The 18349-nt window shown below is 34.7% G+C and overlaps 1 protein-coding gene across 2 annotated transcripts in view; it reads left to right on the top strand.

Annotated features, from left to right (window-relative positions):
* Positions 1–16725, top strand: part of LOC129255654 (plasma membrane calcium-transporting ATPase 4-like) — a 33256-nt gene extending 16531 nt beyond the window's left edge. Inside the window, exons 10-14 of one of the 2 annotated variants that reach the window (XM_054893995.2) lie at positions 709–922; positions 2105–2316; positions 2810–3091; positions 11407–11599; positions 12556–16725. In XM_054893995.2, the coding sequence (XP_054749970.2) occupies positions 709–922; positions 2105–2316; positions 2810–3091; positions 11407–11598 (900 nt within the window). In that variant the 3' untranslated portion in view covers position 11599; positions 12556–16725. The remainder of the gene's footprint in view (positions 1–708; positions 923–2104; positions 2317–2809; positions 3092–11406; positions 11600–12555) is intronic. The other variant, XM_064096947.1, reaches the window with a different exon arrangement.
* Positions 16726–18349: the final 1624 nt, after the last annotated feature.

Raw genomic sequence — 18349 nt, 5'->3', positions numbered from 1 at the left:
GATTTTCTGTGAAGTGGAGCTAATTTGTATAAAGAAATACAGTCATAAGAAGTTCAATGTGTGTAGCTACAGTTTAATTTCCTCCACCAGTGGCGGACCGTGACCCGGAGGAGACAAAGCATTGGGGGGGCACAGCATTGTTCACAAACAATACAGTGCCCCTCCAATGCTTTGTCTCCTCCGGGTCACGGTCCGCTACTGTCCTCCACAATTCAATTTCGAGGCCATCACAGGACTGTTATAGTAGATTATGAATGCATGGCCAATTCTGTTTCATTCATGTTTCAGGGGAAGGGGTTTTACGAAGAAAAACTCCTTTTCTCTAATCAGTTAAGCATTTAAGCACATACATTATCAACATACCCAGAAGTTTAACATTCTAATGTTTTAATATTTTATTTTACATGTATAAAAACAAGTACAATTTCAAATCACAGTGACATCATAGCAATCGTACCCTTTGAAGAAAATTTGCGCTTTGACCTTAAAGGCTTGCAATTATTTTCTAATGGAGTTTTGGATTTTTTAAATCATCCTAAACTTTAAATGGTATGTAACTTGATTGTTTATAGTTCTTTTTACTTTTGAAAAATACAAGAAATATCTTTTGTTCCTCAATCAGTTCACAGAACAGTTGAAGGTGTGGCCTATAGATTACCATGTATTTCTGTTGAATGTCCCCTCCCTATCTCTCCTATTCCCATACAGGATAGTCCTCTGCGTGCTATTCAAATGTTGTGGGTTAATCTCATCATGGATTCATTCGCCTCATTGGCTCTGGCCACAGAGATGCCCACTAACAGCTTACTCAAGCGCAGGCCCTATGGTCGTACCAAGCCCCTTATATCTAGAATTATGATGAGGAATATTATAGGTCATGCTGCCTTCCAGATTGTTATAATATTTACTATTCTATATGCAGGTGAGTTGAGATGCCTATTTTCATTCATGGGGGGGGGGGGGTTCAGAGAGGGAGAAACAAAAGGTGTATTTTAACTCTTACAGTGCTGATGTCAGGAGTGTTTGACAAAGAGAATATGCATTTTCAATTGTTCATTAATTTATCAATGATGATGTGACAGTATATTAATGTTCAGAAGATATACATCATTTTATCCTAGGACTGTTGCAAGAAAAGTACAGATTTTTCTCTTCCTTTAAACATTAAAAACTAGCAAGATAAATGAAAACATAGGCATGGATTAAAAAAGGTGGGGTTTTTTTATCATTGGTTGAACCCGTGGTTTATGCAGATTTCCTGCATAAATTACGCTTATTTACTACGTATATAAAAAAATGTCCAATGCTGATGCGCGCTTTTGTCATAGTGCGCCAAATTGACGCCTGTTGCCATGGTTAAGTACGCTATTTTATTCATGAGTCCACTGTTTGAAGAGTGGACTCACTAATTCCAATCAGTGGACTCATGAATAAAATATCATACTTAACCATGGCAACAGGTGTCAATTTGGCACACTGTGACAAAAGAGCGCATCAGCATTATAATTTTTTAAATACGCGGTAAATAAGCGTAATTTATACAGGAAATCTGCATAAACCATGGGTTCAACCGATGGTTTTAAAAACCACCTTTGTGAATTCGGGCTATAGAGTTCAAAGGTGAAGGTCTGTTTATTATATGATAATTACATGTGTAATGTCTGTTATTTGTGCCCTTTTCTGCTATGATAATGATAAAAGCTTGAACATGATGAATATATTCATTCATGTCATAGAGACATTTTTTTTTCTTGGGGATGGTCATTTATGAAATTTGCAAGCCTGTGCTTGCTATATAGAAAGAAAGCATAATATGTTTTTTTTTTTGTTACTGAACACAGGCCTATTAATTGAAGAATTGAAAAAAAAATTATTAAGTGTTTTGAATACTACTTGCTCAGATGTGCTTATTCATTTTAGCAAATTTCAGTGTATTTCAGCATTATTTGTTTTTGTTTTTGTTTTTCAATATTTTAAAGATCTGCCTAGTTGAACGAGGTTTATGACAAAATATACAATTGTAATCTGATAAGGATTCACCTTGACCTTCTCTTGAAAGTATTTTTCACCAGGATTACTTCCATTCTTTGATATTCCTGTCCAGGTCCACAGATATTTGATATAGATGATGGTTCACAAGAGGGTCCTTCTGGAGCACCCACACATCATTTTACCATTATCTTCAACACCTTTGTACTAATGCAAATTTTCAATGAAATCAACTCGCGCAAAGTTCACGGCGAGCGTAACGTCTTCAATAATATCCACACCAATCCCATATTCCTCATAGTTATCATTGGCACCTTAATCACTCAAGTAAGTAATAGTTTGACCTCACATGAACTGAGCATGTGTTTGGGTACTGTCCAAGTCTAGGTTTATATACTGATTGCAAATAGGGTGGGTAATTACCAAGTAACGCTCTAAGCCCTTGAGTATAGTTTTAATTACTGACCAAGTATGGGTTTAAGTATGGATTTATTATAGGTCTGAGTACTTACATTCAGTCAAGCAAAGGTATGGGTTTTTTTTTCTGAAATATAGTATTTTCTGATTGAATTACCACACAGGGCTAGTCTCATACATGTAGGTTGGTTCTCAAATGTATGTTGAAGAGTTACCAAGCTTGTGATCCATTTCAAAGAAATTCTTAACACTGGGTTTAGAGCAGATTCAACAATCTCTGTTACTAACTGATTATTTTTCGGATATCCTGATGTAATATTGAAATAGTTTAGATTGCTTTCAAATGCAACCTTATTGTCTTTTGACTGTAAGTGAAAACAATTCTGGTATTTCCCCCCTCCAGGTAATATTAATACAGTTTGGTAGCATAGTGTTCAGCTCAACGGGCTTGTCCCTAGATGAGTGGATGTGGTGTTTCTTCTTGGGTATCTCCTCATTGATCTGGCAGCAGATCATTGCCTACATCCCCACCAAGCAGCTACCCCGTATCTGTGCGGTGGGTCGCAGCAGTGAGCCGGAGACGCTGCCCACCATCACGCCGGTGGACGAAGACCATCCGGACAGGGTGGATCATAAACGAGCACAGATCCTGTGGATGCGGGGGCTGACAAGACTTCAGCAACAGGTAACTAGGCAATGGCAACAGTCTCATAGACACATCTGGCCTCTGCAATATTTTGTTCTCTATGGTAGTGCCAGATTGTAGGACTATAATACAGGTTAAAATAGAGTCCGGATAATGAGGCAAAGGCATCTTCAGACACAATTTGCTTAGCCATCTCTGTGTCCTGGTGATGCCAATTTTAGGGAAGTTGAGGTGGATTCTGTTGTAGGGAGGAGACAATGAGGCAAATGCATCATCAGACTCGAATACACAATGAGCTTCTGCCATTGGAATGTTGCAGGGAAGATGAATGAGGTTGTGTGATAGGGTTGGGGTTACAAGGAAATGGCTTAAGCAAAGTCAAAGAAACAACTGGCTCTTGCCAGTGAGAACATTACTAGGAGCATGGATGGGGGCAAGAAGCTTGATTGACATAAACATCCATTGCAAGGACAATGTACAGGATGTCCTGGTAGTGCCAGAAGAAGAGGTCCTGTAGATTAGATAAGCACCTTTTTTTTTCATAAGCAGATTTAAATTAGATCTTTACCACAAGGTAAACTAATCAAATTTGATCAATTGAAATTGAACTTAGGAATAAGGTCTGATGACAGAACATTTGGGGTGGAGAGTCGAGCACTTTACACATGCTTAAGCTAAAGCCGAATGCATACCTCGGGTATTGATCATATCACATAATTTTACCAAATTAATTAGAATATCAGTGGGAAAGCCTTCTATGAATTCATGTCAGCAGTGATTTCAATATATTGTCTTCCAGCATTACATTTATTTATAGATACTGAGCAAGTGGTTACAATAACCTGGAGCCTGTAAGATACAGCTCAGTGATTGATCTTAGGGCTGATATATGCGATTGATTGCATTGGTTATTGTGTATGATCAATAATTCAAAATCAACCCTGCAATCAATTGCTAAGCTGTTTGTTACTTGGCCCAGGTTTAACTTTCCTTCACAGTTCATTGAAATAAAGGCCATTTATTTGGCTGACTTTTCAAGCAACTCACGTTCGATAGCTCTGAGAGCTGAAACTTGGTTAAGCTATCATCATTAAGAGGTTACCGTTTGGATTACGGTGTTAACTGACTATTTGTGAACAATATGCTGGAAATTTATATGAATGTTTCATAAAGTAATAGACAGAAAAGCATATTTCATACCATTAAGATTTGAAACTCATTCACTTTTAGATATTTGCCATCATCCCTTTCATTGATCAACCATTTTGCTCATGTATGTTTCCATTTCATTATATCGTTCTCACCCCATTCGCACTCTTATTATATTTTTTCAACAGGCTTTGCATATGAATTTCTTTAACTTTACAAGAAAAATCCACAAGTACAGTAAAAAAAATACCTGAAAAATACACCTTTTTGGTATTGCTCCAACACATGTCTTAAAAGGTCAAATTTTTCAAATTTACAAATTTATATTACATTTGAATATCATGTTGAATTGAGTTATTATAATCTAATGATTTGAAATTGAGGGGAATGCTTTGATTAGTAAGCAAGCAAGCTCTAATAGTGACTAACATTTTGAATTGAAAATAATATAATTAACGTAGTAGCTTACCTTGCCTAAATGCTGAACTTCTCTAACATGAATGCGAGGTCGTTTTTATTTGTAATTTTGAATATATTTAATTCATGACAAATTATTCCTATCTATTCATTTTTCCTTTTTCACCCTTGCTTTACTGCTTCATTCTAACCCTTTTAATTTGCACACATCTCATTCTGGAATGCATCAAAATTGTCTTCCAAAATTTGGCTTTGCTCAAAAAAGGGATGATTCTCAAAATAAAACTACACAACTTAATTTACTGAAAATCAAAGTTATTCCAGCCTATTAGCATGACATTTGTCAATTAGCTCTTTTCCATTATGAATATGAGATAGATAATTGAATACATGAAATTCTTAAGCAGAACAAGCCAATAATGATTTTTTTCTGTACAGGTTGTCACTTAAATTGTCTCACTGATTTGATTTTTTTTTTCAAATTCACCTTTTTATTTTTGACATGATTCCTCTCTTTCATTTTCCATTTTCATCTCCTCTTCACTCTGTATCATTCCTTTGTCTGTCCTTCTGATTATTTCAATTGCTCTAAATTGTTTTTATATTTGTATTCCCTCCAACCCTTGCCATGAGTATGATCAGCCCCGCCCCTTCCTGCAGTCTTGCAGCATGAACTGTTCAACCCCCCGTGCCTTGTGTCATGTCTCAAATGCTTCATTGCAGCCATGTCTTCTTGTTAAACCTGTTTTTTTTTTTTTGTTCACTTTCTTCAACCTGCAACAATTTTAAGTTTGGTTGCTGGTTATGTACCTTTCTTGCCTCGAGTTCTTCCGTTGTCCTATCCGTGGTCTTTAGAGAAATGCTGAATGGAATGATTTTCCCTAAAATGAGCGACCAAAATAAGTTCGGTCCTACAGAGAACTCCCCCTAATCCCGAATCCTAGTTTAAACTGTGCTTCAAATTCTCTTTGAGTTGCAGATCGTGCTGCATTTTCATTCCCAAGAACCTGTTATGTATACATATAATTTGCAGTTCATTTTCCCCCATTATGAGTTTATTTCCTTTATGATATTAGAAAAAGGAATAGGATTAAGGGCATATTTAATAACTCAAATTATTTGAAATGGTTACTGAAGGTTATTAGTGTATCTTATACCTAGAACAGTATTTTTATGATGTTTATACATTAATTATTTATTAGAGTAATCTAGGCATCTATTGTATATTTGTGCCTAGATGCTAATTATTTCATTTTGATGAAAGATATTGCAGATATATATTTCTTAACCTCACTTTTGTTTTTATTTCATGATATGAATACATATGTGTATGAGGTTTATTGTTTTTACAAGTCTATAAGTGTATAGATGCTGGGATAATTTTTAAATCTTTTTATTGGTGTCGTGCTTGTACTTTTGATCAGTTCAATTTTAAATTATTTGAACTGGTTATTTTTATCACAATTTATCAACTTGATTTAACAAAAAGTTTGCTTTTATTGTTCACAAGCTTAAGCAGTATCACTATCACAATTGATGTTTTGCTCATAAGATATTATCTATGTATTTATGTATATATGATGATTTGAAACAAGACATTTTATCACTTAGGTTTAAAAATATCTGTTCACTCTTTTTAATGAAATGTGAGAAGCAGTTTTATTTTATTCATCTGAGCAAGAAAACCAAATAACATTACCATTTTAAGCAATTCCTTTTGATCTTCAAGATCTATTTTCATATATCAACATGCTTGTTACACTGCTGTAACAACATCAAGAAGTAATCAAGTATGATGTCATTATCACCCCCATATTGTCTTCATTCTCACTTCACTCTTTTAGTTTCCTTTTTTTCCACATTTTAGAATGGTACCATCTTTTCTTCCCTTATTTCCTTCCTTTTACTCACTCTTACTTCTTATAAGCCATTCTTGTAAATCTTTTTTTTTTTACTTTTCTCTTTTTCTTCGTGCTTTTTATCCCATTTTTTTTTCAATCAATATCCACGTCTCACACGCTGCCCTCCCGGTCCCACTCTTTAACATCGGCCAGAGTCGTGCTGTGAGTAGTCTCATCACCAGTCTCTTCTACCAATTTGAATTGTGCCTCTCTTGTTGTGACCTATAGTCTTGTGATGAGGGCAAGGGATCGGTTCATGCAGCCTTGCCTGTTTTTTTTTCTTGCCTGCCGTACCCCTTTCACCCTTCACCCATAAACAATATCTTCCTCCAAGTATTTTCAAGTGGCATTGAATGATATCAATATTTCAATCCGTGGTCTTGAATATATACCACACCTTTTACCTCTGACATGACAGTTCTCTTCATTAATATTCAAAAAAAGTTCTCCATTCTTTTAGTTTATTTATTTTGATCAAGTCATATTATGACATTCATTTCATCATGCTTATGATTCATTTTGATACCAAGGTGCTTTATTACCCTTTCCATATGAAATCATAAGGCTAAATCCATCTATTCAGCATGTAGATAATGTTCATATATGTTCTTATGTATATTGTGGAAGTTCAGTTGCTTTTATACCTCACTCTTTAAAGAGAGCTCAACATTTCCGTTTAAAGATGTCATGTTGTACTGAAACCATCCATTGTTATAAGTTTTCATATGACCTTTTGTAATGCACAGTCATGAAAACACTTGTAAGGACAGGCGTTCCGTGTGATCTACGTTTTTGCACAGTAGTTGTCCAGTCCTACACCCTTCCCTCTATCCCATGTATATTCTTGCTTGCAAATAAAGTGTGCTTTTGCTCTCACGTATGAGAATCGTTTAGTGTATCACCTTGACAACGGGATGAGGAGGAGAGTAGAAAGAGCACGTCCATGAAGCAATGAATTCATCGAGAATGATTCCTGTCAACTTGCAGTTTACACATTGCCTGAAAATCATCTACTATTTTTTAATAGGGGCTTGGTTTTCATCATAGATGATCTTGTGTGCAGAGTATAATCATGCTTATTTCATTCTATCTTGATATCTTTACTGTAGAAGCCACTTTAAGCAAATAGATTCTTAGAGGGGAATCCAACCTTGTTAATGAAATGACCTGTGAGAAAGCAAGAAAACAAATAACAAAAAGGGAATGGTGAAAGATTGGCAGAAATCTGACAAGGAAATGGAAATTTTATAGCTGTAGCAAAAGTAGCCTATATAAATCCAAAATTTGCAATTGAGGAAGTAGACTCTGACAAGTAACAGGGAATACTTCCCTGTTTGCCCTGTTATTTGTCATTCCGGGCAATAACCAAACAAAACATAAATAGCATATTATCTATATAAAAAAGAATATAATTTTGAGCAACGTCAAATTTTAGAGGTGAAATATTAGTCCTATTGTATATTAAAGCAAATGGATGAGTTATCCCTATCCTACTCTCCCAATGTTATTACCTACATGTATATGGCTTACTTGAAATCACTGTGGGTTTCGTGATTCCAACTTGTTACAACTTTATGAAATTAATAACATTCCTAGTTTTTGTCTGATTTTGTTCAAACTTTCACCTATCTGCTCCTCTTGGTTTTTTTTTTTAAGTATTTGGGTTAATGTTGCTTTTTACATTCAGGGACATTGTTGGTTTAGCCTAAAGATAAAATTAATGCCTTCTTAAAAACTATTTCATTAACAGAACTCGGCATGGCAATAGGCAGTTTTAGGCATGGGGAGCGTTTCATGAAGGACTCATTGGATGTTTAATCTCCTGTTTTATCGGACAGTTACCATAGTAACAATGCCTCTGTGACACCGAATTTGTAATTGTTGTGTTCTCCTCTTATCTCAAATCATGCTTGCATTATTGCTTTAGATTTTGAAAAGATAATTTACTATTTCAGATAACATAGCCCTAGTTTCAAGTATATCGGAGAGAACAGAGCATAACCTTGGTTTTACAATCCTTATGCACTTCTAAGGTGCTCTGCAACACGTGGTGACATAATAATGAACCACTATGTACAGCTCAGTGGCAATTCATAGTAGATTAGAGATGACAATAATTTGGTCATCAACCAGGAATGTGGTTAGGCAAATGGCAGCTGATGTTTTAGCATAACAACACTTTGCCAAATAAATGTGTCACAGAAGTCATGGTGCAAATCTGGATTACTTCATTGTGAGATACTTGTGTATTCATTGGAGGTAATGAACCCCAAAATTAAATAATTATATGTTAATTTGGAAATGGTGTACCTCTCTGGGTTTTTATTACACGGTCCTGTTGTAAAATAAATCCTTTAAAAAATCACTAAAATAAAATTGAAAGTTGCCAATGGCCTAATTTATAAAACTGTTTGTTAGGTTATGACTGGAACATTCTCTTGGGTGGTAAATCAGATTCTCAATAGCTCTAGCTGAAATATGATCTTTGTAATTTTTTTTTTTTTTTAAATTTGGTAAAACTAAAAATATGTTTTCAAATTTGAAATCAATGTTAAAGGAACTCATTATTATATCATGAAAGACTTGTTTTGTCTGAAATGCCATCTAAAATGTGATATATTTGGAAAAAGTTTACGATTAAAATTCCCTTTGTATTTACCCAAGAGTTGGGCCCTGGTAGTTTGCTTCCTTTCTTCTTTTTTTTTTCTCTTTGGTATAAATCACTTAAAGAGCATGAAATAAGAAAATAAAAAATGAAGGATATTATTTTCATATATTTCTTTCTGATATAAAATTTTTAAATGTTAAATTACTGAAATTCTGAAAAAATTATGATATGTAAACTATAAGGCACTAAATCTAATCAACAGTTAAATTCGATGTTCAAAAGTTTTTTCTAACAAAATAATAGACTTCTGTTAGATTATATAATTATATAGTCCATCGTAGGATTTGCATTATTGGACTGGAAGCAAAACTGTCGGCAGTCTTTAATTTAATGCCTGCCTGCAATATTTTGTGCAATTATTTCAGTGTTAGGGTTATGTTTTTTTTAGAGAATATCAAAATTTGTAAGATCATAATCAAACCTTTTCTCGGTCAAAGTTACACTTTGCGTAAATAGATAGGTATTGTTTGGTATTATATTTATTCTTGATTAAATAAAATACAAATATTTACAAATATGTATCCTGTTAAGCTTATATTGTTTGTAGTATAATTTGTAGTTTTTTTTTTAGAGAATATTAAAATTTGTGAGATCATAATCAAACCTTTTCTCGGTCATAGTTACACTTTGCGTAAATAGATAGGTATTGTTTGGTATTATATTTATTCTTGATTAAATCAAATACAAATATTTACAAATATGTATCCTGTTAAGCTTATATTGTTTGTAGTATAATTGAAATATAAGTTATTTAAAAACCTTTGTGATTATGCCTTCAGTAATTTCTTCAATTTTTTCCATTTGTCTTACTGTCAATTTTCTTTAATCTAATATTCTGATATATTTCAATTACCATATCTTGCTTTTATTTCATTTTATTTAGAATAGATCTGTTCTAAAGTAGTTTAAATATTATTGTGTTTTATCTTATTTTATTTCATTCTCGATTCTTTTGTACAAATAAAGACTTATAAATCATATTTCTCTATCCATGTTGAAGTAGAAACAGTTCATATAGATATATATTCTATTTATTCTTAAAGCTTATGGGTATTTTTTCCTCTATGTTATTGTAACAATATTTATATGAAAAAATTCTTTGAACCCTTTTCCTAGTTTTCCTAGTTTCATTTAAATATTGTACTGTACTTTTTCTTGATGTTCTCTCCTTATGAATTATCAAATTATATGAATAAATTCATCATAGTGTGGTATTATATCATGTTAGAGCTAGAAATCAGATATTTTCTCGTTTATATGATTTCAGATATATCTAGTTGATAATGAGTCAATAGGCCTTCTCATCATTATATGATCCATTTTTTTTTAAGCGATGAAAATCTATTCAACACCAAGTATTCAAAAAATGTGACTGATGTCTCTGACTGAAGCGTTTACAAAATAATCGTCAGAACCACAAGAAAGTTTAAAAATAAGGTTCTATAATGGGTCATAGAATTTATAACTTCTTTTAGATGAGGGATAATCCAATTCCCTTCCTACAATTCCTTCACGTATGCCTCCTGTGATTCTTTGTACAAATTCAAAGAATTATTATTTTTCCTGTTCTCCTTTGAGTTCTTAAGTATTGCATGGGATTTGAGTGTGATATAGTTATATGTATTATATCTATTCCTTTGCCTGGAGTGATCCTATTGCATCCGTGTGGTCCCATTGTATATTCAAATTTGATTTGATTTTCAGCTCCTGTTGTTGCCTGGATTTGATGATGGTGTGTTTCTGTAATTTTTTCCTTTCTGCAATTGCTTCAGTGTATCTTCATGCGTAGTGATATGATGATTTTTTACTTGAAGAAATGACTTGTGCAGCAAGTTGTTAACAGTCATTTTTCCAAGAGTAGTTCTTAGGCAAACAATTGGTAAATCTGTAACAGAAGTTTGTAAACTATTGCAGTTTATGAAAGCCAAATACAGGCTTTAAAAAAGAAATTAATTGGTTCAGCTTACAGTTTTATGAAGCAAATTAAGAAATTTCCCTTCTTGATCATGATCATGATGTAGTAATAGCAACGACAATAAACCTGTCAATGTGACCTTGCTGCAGTCAGCTAAAAAAAAAAAACCCTGTAGATGAATAGACCTAGACCCAACCCGCCTTTACTAATGCGAGCTTGAAGCTTAAGCAGTATGAAAGATGATGTGCTTGGATTGTGCATTGGTGTGACCCTCTCTCCCTCTGGTATTGTTCTCCCCCATCAGATCCGTGTTGTGCACGCTTTCCAGTCAGGTCTCCAGCACCGTATCGAGCGCAAGAGCCTGAGTAACTCGGTCCACGAGTTCATGGCCCCTGAGAACAGCTATGACATTGAGACGACGAAGCAGAATGAAGACGCCGCCCCCATGGTGTCCTTCAGCACGGGTACTGGAACGAGCTATGAGACCCAGTTATAAGGTAGGTCCAGTTGCGATAGCCCCGCCCTACTCACGCACAGACCGATTCGGAGTACAGGTGGCTCTCGCAAACGCAGTCGTATGCATGACAACTCCCCCCTCGTTCTGGTTTGTGAGTGTGGCCTCCTGCCTGTTGTGTAAATATATATTTTATATATTATGTACATTTAGATTCACAGTCTGTGTAGTATGGCTGTTTATCCTGTGCAAGCAAGAAACTAGATCATATTTTATGTTCTTGATGGCATCATGAAAGACAAAGTATATATTTGTTCATCACCCAGTAAGCACACATACTTGGCTGAGAAGCACTTATTGTAGTGCGTTGACCCATTTAGTTTGTGCGTGTGTAACATTATAGAAGAGATGCTCCTAGACTCACTCCCTCTCCTCCAAATCATGGGAAAGAACAAACAAAGCGGGTTAGGCCGAAGAGAACTGATCGGAAACCATGTCAGATATTGGTTTGAAATACACTGGACTAGATAGGTGGACTGATGACTTGCTCCTCGATAAAGTAGCAAAGAACCTCACAAAGAAAGCTCTTGCTACAATCAGTGTTCCTGTCTTACAATGAGTTGCAATAAATCCACTCAATCTCAGCTATGGCTAGCCTTGTTTAGTAGGCATATGCTCTCCTTCTAAACAGAAGAGAGTGCATGGTACAATGATGCCAAGATACCACTCTGTCTCTGACTTTCAATTGTTGAGTTTGATGGAATCATTGCAGCTCTTTGTACAACGGGGCCCTGATGCCCATTGACAAATAATAAATCAAGCCATAATGCATTTCTCGTCAAGTAAGGGCAATTTTTTGTAAAGAAACGATGGCTTCATTTTGGGGGCAAAACATGAATATTTCTATTTTGTTTCGCAACTTGTTGAGGAACAGGTCATGATCTCTTTGCAATGATCATCATCTGATTGATTTCCCCTATGCATCTTCCTCCTCCACAGGGAGCTAGCCGTGCTGTCAAGGTGGAATTACACAGGATGAGCAGCTTGTGAAAATGAGACACAGCATCGGAAGTGTGATGCAAACCTGCACAAGGTTGAGCGTCATCTAGTGCAGTCGCACTAGCAAGGGACAATAATGCAAAGGTTTAGTGGACCACGGAGATTTAGTACAATAAGTCAGGATGGCAAAGGTAGACAACTCATGACATCTTGCTGATGACTTGTCCAGTGTGCCGTTGGTGGTGGTGGTGGTGGTGGAGATACACTGTTTCCTGTAAAATTATATATCCAACATTCAGTGTGCACTATGGTAGCAGGTTTTCTAGTATCTTTTCCTCTGTTCATCAACTTTGCTTTGATGACTTGATAGCGAGTGTTTGTGAACCAGAGATTAGAGTAGGGCAGTACACTATTGGATGAATGGGTGACTTCAAGTTCAGTGTTGACCTTTTGGTGTTGGTGTTTGGCCAATCTTTGTATCAGCACAACACTAAACTTTGAATGAAGCTAGTCTTGGGTCACATCTCACTAGGTAAGGTGTTGAGCTATAAATAACGTGACATGGATCATATTGTAAACTTACATTAAGTGTTGGAGCTAGGGAAGGCTGGTTGATAATGCATTCAACATGAGCACTGAACTTGAAATCACCCGGTGTCTAGGAGTGGGCATGGTCAATGATGGAGGTATATGACGCAACCCTAGTTGCCGTGTATGTTCATGTCAGTACATAAACATTTTGATATAAAAGTGGAAGCATCTATCAGGTCAATAGTGTAAATGTGTTAGTTTATAATAAACATGACTATATATACTTGAATCTTATATAAAAACAGTAGCATATGAGTCACTCAGTAAGAAGTGAGTTTGATGTTATTCTTACTATTTATAACCTGATTCAAAAGAAAACGAACTCCAAGGGGTGTGTGTAAGAATTACTTGAACAGTCTCTTTTCATTCTGGATATTGCCATGGTGTGTATCTGTGTATATAGTGTGTACATATATACTGCCTCCTTAGCAAGAATTAACAAAAGAATAAAAAAAATATCACAAGTGTGAAAGCTCTAGATGTCGTGCAGTAGCATCAACGTGCATTAAAGTAGAGTCTTGTATTTGTCATGTACTTGGTGTATTACAAAACATTGAAGGAACACAGTTGAAACATGAATCTAATATGTTGTCTTTCATGATAATCTTTTTAAGTAATAGTTCTTATGTGTGATCATTCCCTATTTAGACATTTTTTCTTTGATTATCAGTTTCATTTTTTTTCTTGTAGTGTTGTTGAGAAAATTAGAGACTTCAGTCTTGGATGAGAGCCAAGTATACATAGAATCAAATAGCATGTATGAAAGACTTAGTGTAAGATTGTTTTCTATACTGTCTTATGTCATTGGTTATTTGAAGAAAAGACAGTATTTGTTGCTTCTTCTTTTATTTCATGCTTATTTCCATATGACAGTGAATGGATGACCTTTGATACTTGGTAGATTTGTATATACATGAAAGAACAATGAAGATTCTGTTGAATGCAATGTAAATTCAATGTTTTTATACTCGTTCTGATTTTTACCAAGCACTCCTTCACTACATACGCAGGAGTACGCGTAAGCTCACCTTTTTGCATAAAAGCACAAGCTTGTAGATAGCCAATCTTTTGAAATTAAGAAAAAATGTTACCTCTGATATGAAAATAAGATGTGAATAACTCAATACCTCTGTCCAGATAGTGGTATGTTCCATGGCAGATGTTGACTCACATGTGTTAATATTTCTATTACGTTGTATATGGGGCAAGTAACCCTGCCTGCAAGACACATGCGGAAGTCGGTATTAAACACTCCCTCTTATTGGTGTTGTGTACATCAAAGCTCCAATTTACCCTGATATGGCCCTGTGTTACGAGTCCTGATGCCAGCCTGTGAGACTGTTTGTGACATCTTAAGAGGGTATTGGAGTATTCGTGTTCTCCATGTCTTTGCACTCAGAGTGTTAAACACAAGAACAATTAATGTGGAATTAAAGTTCAACTCAATTTTGTGGTATTTGCCCTTCTTCATATCCATGGAACCAAAACACAACCAGCAAATATGTCTTGAGGAATTTTTTTTCTCATTTCTAATTGGATTGAAAAATATTCACTTGGGTCCTTTCCTTCTTTTATTGACTCCTTTGCTATCTGTACAAATATGCACCCCTTAAAATTATGTATACAAAATTGTTTGAAATATACATTCATTAAAAATAATGACATGTGTGAGATTTGAAGCTGACATGTGTTTGTTGACTGACAGTAATAATATATGATTTATACTTAAATTGTTCTATACTCTTGATAATAATGTTACAAAGAAATGTGTAAATATATTTATATGTATTCCAAGAATTTTTGTGTATGTAAATGAAGCTGGGAAACCAAGAGATGGCATATACAGTTGGGATTGATGCATCATAAAGTTTCAGCTAAATAAGGAGATCATAAACTTTACACTATAAATCATGGCTACTTTTTTTAAATATGTTCCTGCAATGAAGCGAGAACATCTATGAGATATCTACAAAATATGAAATTTCGTTCTCAGAAGTAAAAAAAAAAAACATGTTTTTTTTTTCATCAGAATTGATCGATTGTGAATAATATCCTGATTGATTTTTGTCTCACCTGCATAGCAGAGTGAGACTATAGGCGCCGCTTTTCCGACGGCGGCGGCGGCGGCGGCGGCGACGGCGACGGCGGCGGCGACGGCGGCGGCGGCGTCAACACCAAATCTTAACCTGAGGTTAAGTTTTTGAAATGACAGCATAACTTAGAAAGTATATGGACCTAGTTCATGAAACTTGGCCATAAGGTTAATCAAGTATTACTGAACATCCTGCCTGAGTTTCATGTCACATGACCAAGGTCAAAGGTCATTTAGGGTCAATGAACTTAGACCATGTTGGGGGAATCAACATCAAAATCTTAACCTAAGGTTAAGTTTTTGAAATGTCATCATAACTTAGAAAATATATGGACCTAGTTCATGAAACTTATACATAAGGTTAATCAAGTATCACTGAACATCCTGCATGAGTTTCACGTCACATGACCAAGGTCAAAGGTCATTTAGGGTCAATGAACTTTGGCCAAATTGGGGGTATCTGTTGAATTACCATCATAACTTTGAAAGTTTATGGATCTGATTCATGAAACTTGGACATAATAGTAATCAAGTATTACTGAACATCCTGTGCAAGTTTCAGGTCACATGATCAAGGTCAAAGGTCATTTAGGGTCAATGAACTTTGGCCAAATTGGGGTATTTGTTGAATTACAGCCATAAATTTGAAAGTGTGTTGGTCTAGTTCATAAAACTTAGACATAATAGTAATCAAGTATCACTGAACATCCTGTGCGAGTTTCAGGTCACATGATCAAGGTCAAAGGTCATGTAAGGTCAAAGAACTTTGGCCACGTTGGGGGTATTTGTTGAATTGCCATCATATCTCTATAAGTGTATTGGTCTAGTTCATAAAACGTGGAAATAAGAGTAACCAAGTATCACTGAACATCTTGTGCGAGTTATAGTAGTTTTCAAAATCAGCACTGCTGCTATATTGAATCGCGTGATGCAGGTGAGACGGCCAGAGGCATTCCACTTGTTTTACTTATTGCTGGCATATATGAGCCATTTTTTTTCTTAATATTTTTATTCTTCAAAATTGTATAAATTGTTTGACCAGGAAATGAGGGGTGCCACTTGGAGAAGTGATCTGTATCTGCATTGGTGAATATCATAATTCAATTTAATTTCATACACTCATTTGGAAATAATACAATCTCATGTTGGTCTGTTTTGAATAATGATTTTGCTTGATAAATGTGGCTTGAATAGTACTGTTGAGATACACAAGTTTAATGTCATACCATAAGTTTTGAGTGTGTGATATTATAATATGTGGAAGAAGAAATAGAGACATTTTTAAAGCATAAGCTGTGTGTTCATTTCATTTCTTACTAGGAGAAGAACAGCACATGGTAGTTAATTTATTTACTGAGCTTATGAATGTGTATTATTTCTGATTATTATAGTGTATAAACAGTTTTAGGAAAGGTATGCACATTTTCCATTATGTTTTGAATCAAAGCTAAAGGACTGTCCTTCTCTTTCATTTAGACATCTCTTTCTAATATTAATTCTCATCTAAATTCAGTATTGGTATTCATAAAGATATATACAATACCCCCACCCTTATATATACACACACACAATTATTTTGTTATATGAAATAGGAACCATTGTGCAGACATGCTCCTTTTTTAAATTTATGTTTGCCTTTTTTTAAATAATATTAACCCAAAGGTATTTGCAATTCCATATTTATGAGATATGCAGCTATAACACCAATATGGGATCAGAATGGGGTAGAAACTTCCACTCCAATGACTCTTACCAGTAATGGAAATGAATAATCAGTCCTGTAATATCTTAATGTTACTATACACAGAAATGAGGAAAATTTTATGAAAGAGCCGCCTCATCTTTCTAGTTTTACTCTGCTGATCTATATTCCATTACAATTTTTCTCTCTTATTTCTTGCTCACATCCCATTTCTTTGTCTCAATGTTCCTAAAGTGAGATTTGAAAAGATGCAAACCATTTATTCTTTCATTACGATGATCATTGAAAGGAGCTGCAGATAACCTCTTCAGCTTTGGTTGATTTCTCAAAACCTTGTCTTTATTTTCTCGCTTATTTTTCATTTGTTCTCATCGTTAGAGATGGCTTGTATTCTGTGCATGATCTCACCGAAGTGCTGACCATTTTATATATATATATTTAAGGAAAAAAAGAAAGAGATGAGAGTTATGTTTTGTAATGCTTTTATTGATTATTTTTTTCTGACGTGGTTAAATTCAGTGATTCAATTTATTGTCAATAAATCTAAAACTACTTAAGTTGCAAATTTGATTTTGCATAAATTTGCGCAATCATTTACTTTTGTTGTCATGTGTAGATTGTTCATGGATTTGTTGATTTTACCTTTCTTTGAAAGGTAATTTTTGAGGACAGAGAAAACATGCCATGACAACCAAACTTTGTGAGTATCTCAGAATGATGTATTTTGCTGCTGTATTGGTTCTTGTGTGTATTTTTGTTTTGGAATGTTTGTACGTGGTAGGCAAATTCTATCAGACATGTCAGACTTTTTATGTACATGTATTCTGTATTGTATCCCGAAGGTAAGGGAATGAATTGGGTATATTGGGAAACAGCATAAATTATCAATTGATAATATTGTACCATAAGCTAGGTATATTATTGAAAAGATGCATACTTCCAGTTAAGGTTGAAAATTGGTGGTATTTAATTCTTGATATATGTGTGTTACGTTGTGGCAAATGTTCATTTCAAGTGGCGAAAGGTTTTTTTTGGTTCGTTCACTGGTAATGTACATAACTCTCAACAATAATGGCACCCTTACAGTTGAATATCAATTTATGCAAATACGTAGGGGTCTACTTGGATACTAATATGTAAGTGGATATTTTATTTTCTTTTATCAGGTAGCTAAGTGTTTGAGGATATTGAATATTTTATCTATTAAATATCGAGAATTTCTCAAGATATCAGGTTAGCACTCTTTTGTTTATATATATTTGAATTTTCTTGGATATAAAAAAGTAATCAATATTCCTGTGATCATATATTGAGTCAAGTTATGCACTGTAAATACCGCAAGAGGGTGTTCATTTAGAATCTCTTTGGCAATGCAAAAATTTTAAGATAGATAAAATTTAAATGTTAAC

The sequence above is a fragment of the Lytechinus pictus genome, chromosome 3, assembly GCF_037042905.1.
Source record: "Lytechinus pictus isolate F3 Inbred chromosome 3, Lp3.0, whole genome shotgun sequence".
NCBI classification, from domain to species: Eukaryota; Metazoa; Echinodermata; class Echinoidea; order Temnopleuroida; family Toxopneustidae; genus Lytechinus; species Lytechinus pictus.
The sequence above is the reverse complement of the archived record's forward strand: the minus strand, read 5'-3'. Positions and strand labels throughout refer to the sequence as shown.